This window comes from Epinephelus fuscoguttatus, linkage group LG19, assembly GCF_011397635.1.
Source record: "Epinephelus fuscoguttatus linkage group LG19, E.fuscoguttatus.final_Chr_v1".
NCBI classification, from domain to species: domain Eukaryota; kingdom Metazoa; phylum Chordata; class Actinopteri; order Perciformes; family Serranidae; genus Epinephelus; species Epinephelus fuscoguttatus.
The window spans coordinates 26569386-26583433 of record NC_064770.1 but is presented as its reverse complement, the minus strand read 5'-3'; the positions used below and the strand labels follow the sequence as shown (position 1 = coordinate 26583433).

At 42.1% G+C, this 14048-nt stretch overlaps 2 protein-coding genes across 2 annotated transcripts; one reads left to right on the top strand and one right to left on the bottom strand.

Moving 5' to 3' along the window:
* Positions 1–36: 36 nt before the first annotated feature.
* gga3b (golgi associated, gamma adaptin ear containing, ARF binding protein 3b) lies at positions 37–11157 on the bottom strand. The gene is made up of 17 exons (XM_049560633.1): positions 11069–11157; positions 10484–10568; positions 10331–10406; positions 10152–10250; positions 9123–9246; positions 8936–9039; positions 8588–8668; positions 8340–8477; positions 6926–7007; positions 6716–6841; positions 6351–6599; positions 5247–5329; positions 5011–5150; positions 4587–4870; positions 4332–4501; positions 3161–3271; positions 37–3079 (listed from the first exon to the last, which is right to left on the bottom strand). The coding sequence occupies exons 1-17, from the start codon at positions 11106–11108 to the stop codon at positions 2969–2971; spliced, it is 2103 nt and encodes a 700-aa protein (XP_049416590.1). The 5' UTR covers positions 11109–11157; the 3' UTR covers positions 37–2968.
* Positions 11158–11319: 162 nt separating this feature from the next.
* Positions 11320–13992, top strand: mrps7 (mitochondrial ribosomal protein S7). The gene is made up of 5 exons (XM_049560635.1): positions 11320–11389; positions 12706–12897; positions 12985–13048; positions 13129–13296; positions 13389–13992. The coding sequence occupies exons 1-5, from the start codon at positions 11346–11348 to the stop codon at positions 13608–13610; spliced, it is 690 nt and encodes a 229-aa protein (XP_049416592.1). The 5' UTR covers positions 11320–11345; the 3' UTR covers positions 13611–13992.
* Positions 13993–14048: the final 56 nt, after the last annotated feature.

Sequence of the window (14048 nt, the reverse complement as noted above, 5' to 3'; positions counted from 1 at the left end):
TCATCTCCGAACATCAGACATCCATTGAAAGAAATATTTATTTTCATGTAGCGAACAAATGGCACATCATACAGTATGTACAAACCTAACACTCTCCCAAAATCTACACGTCACGTGTTCACATAACTTGTCATACAACACACAATAGGTACATTACACACTATGTACATTAAACACACATTTCCTCTGTACATCCCACACGACGAGCTGAGGACTGCCAGAGAAGGGACCCTAAAGGCGGATCGAGAGGACTGATTTATGAAAATGTACTCACAGCACAGTTCCACTCTGTCCCACTGCTGAACACACACGCCTGGTGACATGTTTCCCTTTCAAGCCACCAAAATTTTAAATTCAGATGTTCCAGTTCACATTTTCTAGGTTCAGTGATGCACTGAAATACTATAACAGAACAGGAAATAATAAATATGACAGAAATACTCCCAATACTGACACTGGTAGAAACATCTTTAAATACAGAACAGAAATATGAACTCTGCTAAAATCAAGACTGAAATGAAATCACCTTTCATTTAATTTCAAAAGATAAAAGTAATAATCACAGAAAGCAAAACCAGAGTTTGACTCAGTCGGCTCGAGTTATAACGACATATTTATAATTATAATTGAACCATCTTAAGTGGAGCTGGTTTCCTTTACAGCATTAAATTAAACAGTATTGGTCCAGTAATCTAAAACAGGGCGACATTAAAGGTAAACTTTGGTATGTTTGAACTTGGATCCTATGTTCCTATGTCTAAGTGACTAATGGAGACAACAAACAGGCTGCAGTTTCATCCCTACAGGCAATTGTGCACCGTCAACTAAAAGTGTTTGTTTTTGCCACTGACAGGCTCAGATTATTATTATTTTTATGTGTCTGACACATTATTTAAAGGACCCTACAGAGAAATACAACATTTTTCTTTACCTTTCACTTGATCCGGTCTGTTTGTTAGTGTGTGTATCCAAATGTTAAACTGAAATCTTGCAGACTTTTCCACATAGGTCCATACCAGTATTAAATCAAATAAATACAAAGACAGCAACAGACGTCATTGCAGTCCACAAGTCTACAGTCATTACAACACATACAGACATTTGTTCCAGTGTTTCCAAAAACAAGGAGTACGTTGTTTCACTCTGCGTGGGCTCAGTATAATTACATTTTTTGAATCACTTAATCGACACATACATTCATTCATTCAATTCCTCAGCACAGCATAAAGGGTGGGAACATTGCTCGCCACAAACGTAACTTGCACTTGTTCGTCTTGGGAGCGTGAGCAGGATTCTTAAGGCATCATTAAAGACTGTTTTAACATAATCTGTACACATGTAAAATTTACAAGCCAGCATTCCGGCTTGTGCGCAGAGTTTACAACACTGGCGCTACACATCATCACCATCACATAGGTCATTTGCCTCTGTTCCTCCTTGGTTTGAGCAATTATGATAACACTCTTTTTAGGGTTAAACTTAATGCCATACTGCCCACACCATGAGCTGAGCAGACTGAGCAGTTTCTGTGAGCCAGCACTATAAGGAGACAGGGCGTCTGAGTCGTCAGCATACATCTGATGGTTAAGACTGTCCCCCAAAATACATCCAGTCCTACCCTCCTAACTTTTTAGAAATCAGGTAAATACTCAGCCAAAACTAATATTATTGTTTAACTGGATAAAATGATCATAAATATAACCAACGAAAAAAGTTCCAAAGTATTTAATTACAATGACAGAGAAGTGTACAGCCTCTGTGATGTTACTATCGTCAATATAAAATGCTAGAATCAACAAAAATAACAACATCAGAGCTGTCCAGGCTCTGCTGAGCTCACTGAACGGCATATGTTTTATCTCCATGGTAATGGATATATGAGTAAGAGGGTCAAAGTTCAGGAAGAAGTATGTCCTGATTGTGTGCATACACATGCAACAGTACGTACTTTTTAAGGGCAGCAGCAGCACCTTCTAAAAGTAAAATGAAAAAGTATGCGATTCAGAACACACCCTTGGTTACACACACTGACAAACAGACCAGTGAATGGTGAGGAAAAACATTCAGTTTCTCTGTGGGGTCCTATTCGTAATGTTAGACACTTACAATAACCTGAGCCTGTCAGTGGCAAAACAAGCACTTTTAATGGATGTAAATTGACGGTGTGTAATTGTCCGTAGGGTTTACATTGCAGCCCGTTTTGCCGCTGTGGCTGGAGCGCTCTCTCTCAATACTGGAACAATTTTAAAAACAGTTGTCTCTATTAGTCACTTAGACACAAAAACATGTGGCCCAGGTGGAAAAATACACGTTTCCTTTTTATTATGTCAAAAACCTACAGTAATTTTTGCTTAACGGATGAATTTTCCAGTGTAACTCCATCCTACCACATCTACCTGATCCCATTTTCAAATTCTGAATATATTCAAGTATGTTTTCTGTGGGTCGACAAAGTACTCTTCCAGAGAATAAACAAATAAAACCACAAGTGTTGTATCGTAGGCTCCGTTAATTTGAGGTTAGTATCTTTTAAAATATTCTTTATATGCTGCAATCCATCATGTCAGTCGGGCTGAGCTCTAATGCATCGATAATTTACAGTACATTCGAGTCTGTTATGTTCACCCTGGGGAAGATCCATTAAAATATTTATCTCAATGCCATCGACCTGTAAACACCACAGCCGCCTGTACGACCAGTGTACGTCTTTAGTTTGTTAGCTATCTGCACAAAAGTATACAAGCACTGTATAAATACAACTGGTGTGTCTGCTGTTAGCTTCTCAAAGCCAGTGGCCAAATAAATGAAGTACTATAAGGAATGTGAAGCTGAAAGGTGGAGTGCAGCTCAATCTCCCCACCTCCCCTGTCTTTCTCTCTGGGATGGATGTGAAAACACACACAGAAGTATCCCTTCATGGAGTACGAACCGGTCTGTCCCTGCCGAGTGATAGCAGGCGCGCATGTTTCTATAGGTGACCCCACGTCTCTGGTGGGGGGAACTGGTCGACCTCTCCGACCTCGTTGCACAGGTGGTCTCCGAGTGTGAAAGCCAGCTTGTAGCGCAGACGCACCTTGTCCTTTGAACACACACAGTTCTTTCAGCATTATTGGCATCACTATCAAAGTCATTTGTGTATTTACGTCCTTAAGTTCCTTACCTTTGTGGGGTTGGCCAGCAGCATGATCTGGGTGATGGAGGCTGGAGGTAGGATAGGGTTAAATGGTGCCAGTTCTGTTCCTGATGGAGGCTGCAGCTTCACCTTCATTGACTGGTGGAGGATGAAAAAAGGAGTCAGCTGTGTTTTCTTCATTTATTAAAAGGTAACTTCAGTATTTTTCAACCTGGACCCTTTTTTCTACTAATGTTTTTGTGTCTAAGTCACTAATTAAGACAACAATTTTTGAAATTGGTCCAGTTTTTATCAGGGAGCTGCAACAGTCATCAATTTACGTCCACTTAAAGTGCTCGTTTTTGCCACTGACAGGCTCTGACTATTTTTCTAAGTGTCTGACATCATTATGGAAAGGCTCCCTACAGAGATAGACCATTTGTTCAAGAGTAAGAGCCTTTTTGTTATCGCCATCGCCAAACCCACCAGACCCCATTCAAAAAAACAGTAATTTTAGCATGCATAGAGCCAGCATATTTTCACATCTAACTGGCCGAATTAAGGGTTTACTTCAACCAGACCAGAGTTGGAAATTGTTGGAACAGTGAAAAGACGAACCAAGACGGCTTCTGGGAGTTTTATTTTGTTTTTATTCACTTTGAATGAAGTGTGTTTTACGATAATAAAATTACTATTTTTTTTAATGGAGTCTGGTGGGTTTGGCGATAGCCATTTTGGGGCTGTTTTTGGTTAAACAAAAGGGATTGTACTCTTTAAAAAAAAGATCCATCTCTGTAGAGATCCTCTCCATAATGTTGTCAGACACTTAGCAATAATAATCTGATCTATCAATTAATGGATGTAAATTGATGGTGCACAGTTGCCCAGCCTGTTTCAGGGCTGCCAGCTTCAGCGCTCTCGCTCAATACTGGACTAAGTTCAAACACTGCTGTCTCCATTAGTCACTTAAGACACAAAAACATGGGGAAATAGGGTTCACCAGCTACTCTAAAGGACAAATTCACATTTTTCAAGACTTTCTTTGTGTTTCCATGCCGTGGGTGGCCGAACAAAAGGTTAAATTCACACTGAAAAGAATGTAACTCTGGAAGACATCATGTGATGTACGGACTGCTCAAGCCTCCTACCAGCTGTGGCTTGACATGAAACATAGCAAATTAAAGACCATATGAATGAACAGAGGAATAAACGTCTCTACCTTGGGCACAGCAGCTTGCAGTACCACACTGTGAACAAGCAGGGGCGCTGTATTGAGCATGGACACCACCATTACCAACACGTCGGGTCTGCCAGGGGGGCAGTCAGATGCAAAGTTGAGGAGCATGCGGACACCGTCTTTATCGTAGGCTGTCACAGGCAGAACTTTACCTGAGGACAGACAGGACACAGCCAATCAGGAACAAGCAGACATGAGCTATCCATTAGTTACACCCCTCATTCCTGCTGTCCTTACTTGGTCTGATGGCCTCCAGAGGAACGTAAACATTGCTCAGGGAGATGTCTGTGGCTCTGGCCGGGCTGCCTTGGAGAGGAGGGTGGCAGGGGGACAGAGAGCGGAATAGCGGGCTGCCCGGGGCTGAGCCCAGACCCTGGGCCTTGACGTGGGTCAGAGCAGGAGAGCCGGGCATTGTGCTCTGGAGAAGAGAGGGTGAGGAGGGAGAGCCTTGCCCGGGTACGAGGGAAGGTGCTGCTGCAGGCATCCCAAAGCCTCCTCTAACAGTCATCTGGCTGGATAAACTGAAAATCATATTTGATAGATCACTGTAAGACCTTAAAGTACTGTATATACAAAATAAATCACCAAACTGGTTAATATGTCCACAAACAAGGGCCAATCCTGTGGAAATATACTGCGAGTGGAGAGACAAACACTGTACCTCTTGTGATCTGAAAAGCCCATCATGGCCAGGTCCTGCAGGTTCTGGAGGCTGTGTGTGGCAGCAGCTGGTTCAGCTGGAGGCACCACTGGACCTGAACAAGCTATAGTGCCAAACATGTCCACACCTGAAGCTGGAGCCTGTGGAGGAGATGTGGAGACAGGAGTTAACTTACTCCCTCCAATCACACACTGACTAACAAGCTGAGGTTTGGTTCACGTTGCTCAGAGATTTACCTGCAAGGAAGTCCACTGATTGGACAGTTCGTTCAGCATGGGTTTTGACTGGCTGCTCAGGGAGGTAGGAGGGTCGTTCAGACCTGAGAGAAGGTGCAGACATTTGTATCGTCAAAAGCGAGAACGTATTTCTATATTTTTATGTGTATATTTAACTTATTTTAACCTTTTTTTTTTTTTTTTAATCCCAGAACCCAGATTTTCTTTTGAGGATTCGTTTGAAGGTTGATACCACTCTCATATCTGTCTATTAAATATAAGGCTACAGCTAGGAGATGGTTAGCTTAGCTTAGCCTAAATACTGGAAGCCGAGGAAAACAGGGCTCTAAGCTAATTCAGAGCTGGATACAGATCTCAACATGGAGGTGGCTGAGCCTGCCTGCAATCCATACAAAAACCGGAATACAAAAACAATTCAGTCAATTCAGAGGGCGATACGCTGCTGGGAGCAGTTGCCAGGCAACTAGTGGAGACTTCAGGAAGTTACTGCTGGATTTTAAAAAATAAAAACATTAAAAACTTTTCTTTCTCTTTTTTTTTCAGGAAGCTTTAGGGTGTTTTTACGTATGGTCCTTTTTAAACAAACTGAACTCAGTCCTCTTAAAGTGAACCAAAAAGTGGACCAACAGAAACAGGACTCAGTTCTTTTGTGTTCACATTGTCAGTTCATTTGAAAAAGGACTCAGTTCTCTTTCTTTTCACACCAAAGCCTATATATAATATAAACTGATGTAGTTTTGTTTGTACTTTGATGTGGCACTGCAGTGCGGTTATGAAGCCCCTCACTTTCAGATGAATTTAAAATTAAAACCAATTAAAACCACCTACTCAGGTGGACCGAGTTCAGTTTGCTTCAGAGAGGTCTGAGTTCTCTTAGAGTGTTCACATATGAGCAAAAAATGCTTAGTCACAGCTCTGAGTCATTCTAGAGGGCTGAAAAGGACCAAGTGTGAAAACACCCTTAAAGATGCTGGTGGTGATGCTGCTGTTTTCCCTGGTCATCCACGCCCCGCCTGCAGTGACTCTATACCCTCCCAGGGGGGCCCGCCCCACAGTTTGAGACCCACTGCTTTAACTCAGTGCGTCACAGTAGGGATACACTACCTAGAGACAGCAGCTCGTCGTCAAGCAGAGAGAGTGCAGTGGAAGCCTTGTCGAGGGGGGGGTGACTCGGGCTGCTGCTCTGACTGCCATGGGAGCCGGCCAAGCGTTTGGGAGGAGGCGGCAGGACAGGGATGGGGGAAGCTGTTAGAGTGGTGGGGACAAGATCTGAGGTCTGGAAGGGAGGGGCTGCAGGTTGAGGAGGGCTCGGAGTGTCGAGGCCGGCGAGATCGATCAGCGTGTCTGTGGTCTCTGTTGAAATGAGATTGATTGCAGCTGCTGGATTAATTACACAGCGGCAGGATATCTAGAGCACAAAGCACTCACAGTTAAATGTAAAATGTTCCTGATTATAAAATGCCTCTTACCACTCTCACTGTGACCAGTTGTCGATCGAGGCTCTTCGCTGTCGCCGTTGATGGGCTGCCCCTCAACTATCTTCTTGTAAGAGTTGATGACCCTGGAGAGGTCGTCGCTGGCCTGCAGGATGTCACCTGAGGAGTCAAACATTACAGATTACACACAATGATCAAGAAGTCAAGACGGGACTTCTTCAGATGAGAAAATACCAAACAAACCTAAACTGGTGTCATTGTCCTCTGTCTCAGTGGCCATTTTGAAAGCAGCACGTCTCAGCTTGTCACACCGCTCGTACAGTTCCTGAGAGGAAAAACAAAGACGGCACTGTGAAGATTAAATGAGGCTGTGACACCAGCTGGTGCTGGAATCTCTGTAGTTAGTTAAGACAGTTTATCGGTGTACACATCACAATGCAAACACATAAAATACCCTGAGAAAAATATAAAAGCAACACTTTTGTTTTTACAACTGGCCACACAAATGCAGACCATGTGTAACCACACCAGCTCCACATCTGGCGTCTTCCCTTCAAAACCCTGAATCATCATAATCTCCTAGCTGCCTTTGATGCATTATTGCAAATGACACTGACGGAAGAAGAGATAAAATGAGTTGTGTGCCAGATGAACTTTCTCAGGATGACAGCGTTGATTGTGTGATTTCAAACAAGTATGAGACACTAGTACAAAATCAAAATGGAGAGACATCTGGTAAAGTTGTTTTTCTCTCTGCTGTTATTTATATAGACTAAATCCAAATGTCCGAACTTCACCACACTTGCAGAATTTGAGGGTGTGTTCCCGGGAAGGCTGCAAGTGCTGAGGGCTGTCCAAAGCCACAATTCAAGAGGCCTCAGGTGGACTTTATGCAGACTTCCAGAGTTCGCTCAGGCTGCAGTCTTCACCAGACTCACTGATTTAAATACCCATAACTCACTGCAACATGGATGTGACAGTGTGCTGACTCACAGACTTTACGTGTCCACAGTGCACACTTCACAGTACGTATGACTTAAGTCTGAGTGGGCTCAGTTTGCAAGTCCAGAGCACAAACTGCATATAAATGTGGTAGCAATCACTTCTCCCCAAAAGTGAAGCCAGAGCATCTCCATCGCCCCCTGGTGGCTGGCTGCAGTACAGGTCATAAAGCCAGCTCTCTCCATGTTAGCAGACGGGATATGGCCCAAACTAAAAACTCAAAGTGCATGTCAAATAAATTTTTCCGAAAGACGGTTTCTGTCATTTTAGGTTTGTTCAAGTGTGAATTTTCTTCCAAGTTTGGTTTATATTAGCTATTTCGATGCTATAAAAAGGGGATGTGACGTCATTATTGACAGCTGTGTGTGCCAACTAGTGTCCCCGCGATCAGTGGTGTCTTCACGACTGGTTGGATGGGTGTATAAGTGGGAACTCGATACTGCAGAGGTCGCTACTGCACAAACTCTGGCTCCAAATGACGTCGCCAGAGCAAGATGGCAGCAGCTGTATCCGGGATATTGTGGCTTCACTTTTGTACAGTGTGAGGAAATCTTCATGTACAGTCATTGGTTCACAGGTTAGACATTTGGACTCAGCTACAGTTTACCATCTAAAATGTGTGTGTGTGTGTGTGTGTTTGTGCATGGGTACACACCTTAATGATATCCTTGTCTGATTCAGTGGAGCTGTCTTTGTTGTAGTGGGACAGCATCTCCGTCAGCAGCTTCACATTGATGTTCACCTCCTCCAGTGTGTTTATACGCTTTGTGACCTTCTGCACTCGAGCCTCATCCTGACAAAACAACGAGACACAATGTTACTGTAAACTACTTTAATGACTTAATGAGTCATGAGTCCCTGTAGTACCTCGTGGGGCAAGAAAATATTCGATACAGCTCTTACCTCTTTCACCATGTTTTTGATCAATCTGTTGGCTTCCTGGAGGTCCTCTGGATTTTTACTGCGGAGAAGCTCAGCAAGCAGCTAAACACACAAACAGACACACACTTAAACACGTACAACTGTGTGTGCTGTACTGTCATTTACTAATAATTGGACAGCCCATGTTTTAACCTAGAACAAATGATTCTGCTTAACTTTTGGCGATGCTGCCCTTCATTTCTTGGGAATGTCTTTAATCAAGAGCCAAACATGAATCATTCAGAGAGGAGCCATGTTGTCTTTCCCTATTTTCCTGAGTTACTTCACATGTAATCAGCCTGTTTGAGTTTTACAAAACACATCTCTCACCTTGCCCATGTCCTCATTGTCAAACACTGGATGTTTAGGTCGTGTCGGAGGCGAGGGGATCAGAGTCCGGTCCAGAGGTAACTCCGGGTCATGTGTCACAAGGCCTGGTGGAGAGAGTGAGCATTATAATAAGGTGTCTTTTCAAACGCATTATGTTAATTGTGCCATCTGAGTGATCTCTACACACCTTGTCGTCTCAGCGTCTGGTAGGCTTCACCGATCTTGGTTTCATTTGGAAAAGCCACCGTCCAGCTGTACAGCATCTCAACTATCTTCGTCTTCACCTTCTCAGGTGCGCTCTCACCCATGTACTGGAAACAAAGGGTGACTTAAAAGTAGCTGGATGGGTAGGACACACAGTCTGCATACTTTTAATGTAAACACTTTTGTTTTTGCTCCCATTTTTCACAGGTTTAAGTTGAAGATTTTGGACTTTTTATGCACTCAATAGACATATTGTCTCAAGTTTTGGTCACAAATTTGTTTAAATTCTTGTTAGTGAGCACTTCTTTTCCAAGATAATCCATCCACCTGACAGCAGCATTACCACACAGGTGTGCCTTGGGATGGTCACAATTAAAGGGCCACGCTAAAATGTGCAGTTTGATCACACAACACAATGCCATGTTTTGACAGAGCGTGCTATTGGCATGCTGACTGCACCCACCAGAGCTGTTGCCCCTGACCTGAATGTTCATCACTACCATAAGATGTCTCCAATGTTGTTTCCCTGAATTTCATATTACATCCAACCGACTTAGCAACTGCACAAGTCAGTTATGATAACAAAATGCTGTCAGGTCAAAACCCTGGTGAGGAAGATAAGTACATAGATATGTTTCTCTGTGCTGGTTTCTGATGGTTTGTGCAGCAATTCATCAGCTGTGCAAACAGATTTTTAGGGAAATGATAATTCAGTTCATGGGGAACAGCTCTGGTGGACATTCCTGCCATCAGCATGCACACTTCCTTAAAATCTCACGACATCTGTGTCACTGTATTGTGTGATCAAGCTGCACATTTCAGAGTGGCCTTTTATTGTGAGCAGCCAAAGACACACCTGTGTAGTAATGACGCTGTTCAATCAGCATCTTGATATGCAGCACCTGGCAGGTGGATGCCGCTCACTAACACTGATTTTAACAAATCTGTGACCAAATATTGAGAAAAATATATCTGTTGAGTGCATGAATAAAGTCTTTTTGAGGCTGCTCACCTTTGGAGACACGACTTTAATCAGCTCATTCAAAAATCTGTATTTTCCAACTTCATTATGAAACCTTCTCCCGCAGTTCTTCATGCACGCCTCCAATACCTGCACACAAAGTCGTTAAGATGAAGTCAAAGTAAAGAGGAAAGGGGAGCTTGGTGACATTTAGATGAGTCATTCCTTACTGTCAGAGCCTGGAGAGCCTCCCATTCTTGTGGCGAGTGGATTTTGTGGACGAGCAGAGTCACAGCGATCTGAGGACTGCAAGAAGAAATACAAGATGAGATAATGATAATGATTTTTAAAAAGAGGGGGTTGCAAATATATGACAGACGTACCCTTCTAGCTCCTTGTTGACCTGATCACAGAAGCCTATGATGTACTCCCAGTCCTCCTGTCTGTTTGTAGGATGGGTGGCTTTATCTGTCCAAGAAAGGCATTATGTACATCAGTATACACACCACATCCTACTGGGAGCATGGCTCCCTGTGAGTCTTGTGATCAACATAACAAAGCAGCAATTGTTATCCTTCTTCCACTTTGTAATTGCTGATGTGGTGTTCATTGTGTCAGCAGTACTGCTCATTCATCATTCAGACCAATCTGTTTTCTGCCCAACAGCTGCAAGTATTAAACCTTACTGAGGAACAACTATCTGCACAGCTTCTCTGAACAATCACAGAGCTGTCAGTGGCAAATGTGAGCCAGACAGGGTTTAATAAAGCTCTCCACCCATCCTGCTAATGATGCACACAGTCGCCTGTCAGCCAGGACCCTCTGTTAGCCCCCTGTAGCAGCTGCAAAGCGGCTATCAGCGGGCTAACAGCTTCCGTACTAACGGATTTACCGCCCTATCACCCGCAGCAATGTATCTAGCTAATTAGCCACATTAGTTAATTCATAAAACGGGATTAATCACTCACTGAGCCAAGATTCAAGCGACTCCCCTTCCTGGTACGCCATAGCACTATAAACATCGCGTGATGTCACCAGCGTGTGCGCGAGAGTCCAAAATTATTGATCGGAATTATTAAAAATCTATCTACCATTTTAGAAATAAACTAATATAAAATTAGGCCTCGGTGTTGAATTAAAAATCAGCAGAATGAAACTGATTTTGAATTCGTTTTTTGTGATTTTTGCGAAGGCACCTGCAGGAGGTACTAAGCTGGGGTCCTAACTGACACTCACATTTTCAAGATGGCTGCCTCCATCTCAGGATTACTAAAACCTTGGACACCAAGGTAATTATCGTTTTATAAAGATACAGACATTTAACATGTGTTGTTAACTGTTTATTGAATGTTAGTGCGCTGTTAACGTATTTTTCCTGCAACTGAGAATTAAAACAATAAGGTAAATTACGTGGTTGCATCGCGAGCTAGCTCTAATGTTAAATATTTGCAATTAAACTATTATCTTCATTACTGATCCGCTAATGTCATTAAAGTCAAGCTTTATTAATCACTTAATTAATAATTTAATCTAAAAATTGTCTAAAAGTGACACTTCCGTCCTCTCAGAGTGTCTTCAATGTGGCTACAATTATTTTCCATCGTCGATTTATGTCAACTACTTTTTTTTAGTTGTTTAATCTATGAAATGTTTTTTAGCAATAAAATAAACCTAAAGTTATTAAATGTTCAATTATATTAAACTTGAGAACAGCAGCAAATTCATTTGAATAGTTAATAACCAATAATTATTCTGTTGGTCGACTAATCATTTTACCAGTCCTAAACACACGCAAAATTGAATAAATAAATGGATAAATAAATAAAATAAAATAAAATAAAATAAAAAGGTTGGAAACTTTTTATTTGACTCCTTATTTGATTGACAATACAGTTAAAATAATTAAATTTAATAAATAAATAATTTGGGGCTGCATCTAACGATTTTTTTTTTTTTTTTTTTTTTAAACAATTAACCACCTGAATATTTTCTCGATCAGTTTTTCAATTATTTGGTTTCTAAAATAGTAGAAATGCTCATCAAATTTTCCTGGAGTCCAGTCTGAAATTGCCTTTTCTGTCTGATGGTAACAGTCCAGACCTGACAGAAATTTATGTCACTATAATTAAAAAAAAAAAAAATCCAAATTTGATAGTTAACAGCCAGTGAATCTTAAGCAATGTATGATCACACAATACGTTTTTCAATTTCCAGGGATATAAAACCATGTATGAAGCTTGGAATATTTTTTTATTTTATTGATTATAAATTTATATATCTACTAGACAGAATTAAATTAATTATGTGCTGCAATTTACTTTTGTCTGTCAGCAATAGTCCAGACCCGGGAAAAAAAAATTGAATTTACTATGATAAAACTGCAAATACGACAGTTTACAGTCGGTGAATTTTTGGCACGTGATGATCACCACTTAATTGTTGCTGATTCCTTATCTCTAGATGAACTAATCGATTAATTGTTTCAGCTCTCATTCACACAAGTGCTGATTTTGAAATGGATCTTCTGCCCTCACACACACACACACACACACACAAACAAACTAATCTGTGCAACTCTGCTCTCTCATGTGTCCTTTGTTCGCAGCGTGTTCCTGGTGAGGTGGAGCAGATACAACCCATACTACCTTGAGCCAGAGGTCAGGAAGGAAGCTTATACCACACCTGAGGCAGAGCTGAGTGCTGAGGAGAAGGAGCAGCGGGAGCTCAAAGCGCTCAGGCCCATCAAGGCGGCGACCAATTCAGTCAGCAGCTCGGTTTTCAATGATCCAGTCATCAGGTACAACAGAGACATCGCTGTGGGAAGGTGTTAAGTCACAGCTGTGCATCTGAGAGCTCATGTCAAGTGATCATTTTTGTCTTTCAGTAAATTCATCAACATGATTATGACAGATGGAAACAAGGTTTTGGCCAAAGAGATCATGGCACAGGTAAAAGAGGAAACACTGACTCAAAGTTGTTGTTGGTCTAATAGGATATGAGTTATCATAATTTGTCTCTGTGCGTCCAGACCCTGGAGAGCATAAAGAGGAAACAGGTGGAGAAATACCACAAAGCTCCAGAGGGACAGAAGGAGGAGATCGAGTGTAACCCCTACGCCATTTTTCACCAGGCTCTGGAGAACTGTAAGCCCGTCGTTGGGCTGGCCAGCATTCAGAAAGGTGGAAAGTACTACCAGGTGAGTGATGAGGCACATCAGCGCATTGTAGAGCTTGTGCCAACAAAAAATAAACTTATATTGAATTCTGTTTGGTCCTCATCTCCACCCAGGTGCCCATCCCTCTTACGGAAAAAAGACGTCGCTTCCTCGTCATGAAATGGATGATCACAGAGTGCAGAGAGAACAGACATCGACGCATGCACATGTATGAAAAACTCTCCCAGGAACTGCTGGCAGCATCTGAGATGGAGGGCAACGTTATCAAGAAGAAGTTTGAGCTGCACAAGATGGCCGAAGCCAACAGAGCCTACGCTCACTACCGTTGGTGGTAGAAAGACACCGCGCAGGAGGACTGAAACTCAAACGTTTCAAAGACTGGACAGACGTGTTGGCCGCAGAGGGTCACAGAGGATTCTGTAAGCGCTTCTGTAAATCATGAACGCCACAATTTTCCTTTGGTGGAAGGAGCACACTGTAAAAAGTGCTGTGGGACAACTGAAATGTGAAGTCACTTTTTTGTATTGAGAAATATTGTGTACAATGTACAGTCGTGCTTGATTGAACACACAGTAAAACACATAAAGCTGAGTTAAGGAAAAACTTCCAAGATTTATTAGAACAAATAAATCTGCATCAAATGTACAACCCAACCATAAAAAATGGAACTGAGTGATGTAAAAATGTCACAACAGTGTAATAAAATATATAAACAGATATTGCAGTCAGAACTGTGCCCTGTCTTTAAGGGACTGTGAGTGTCTACAGCAGTC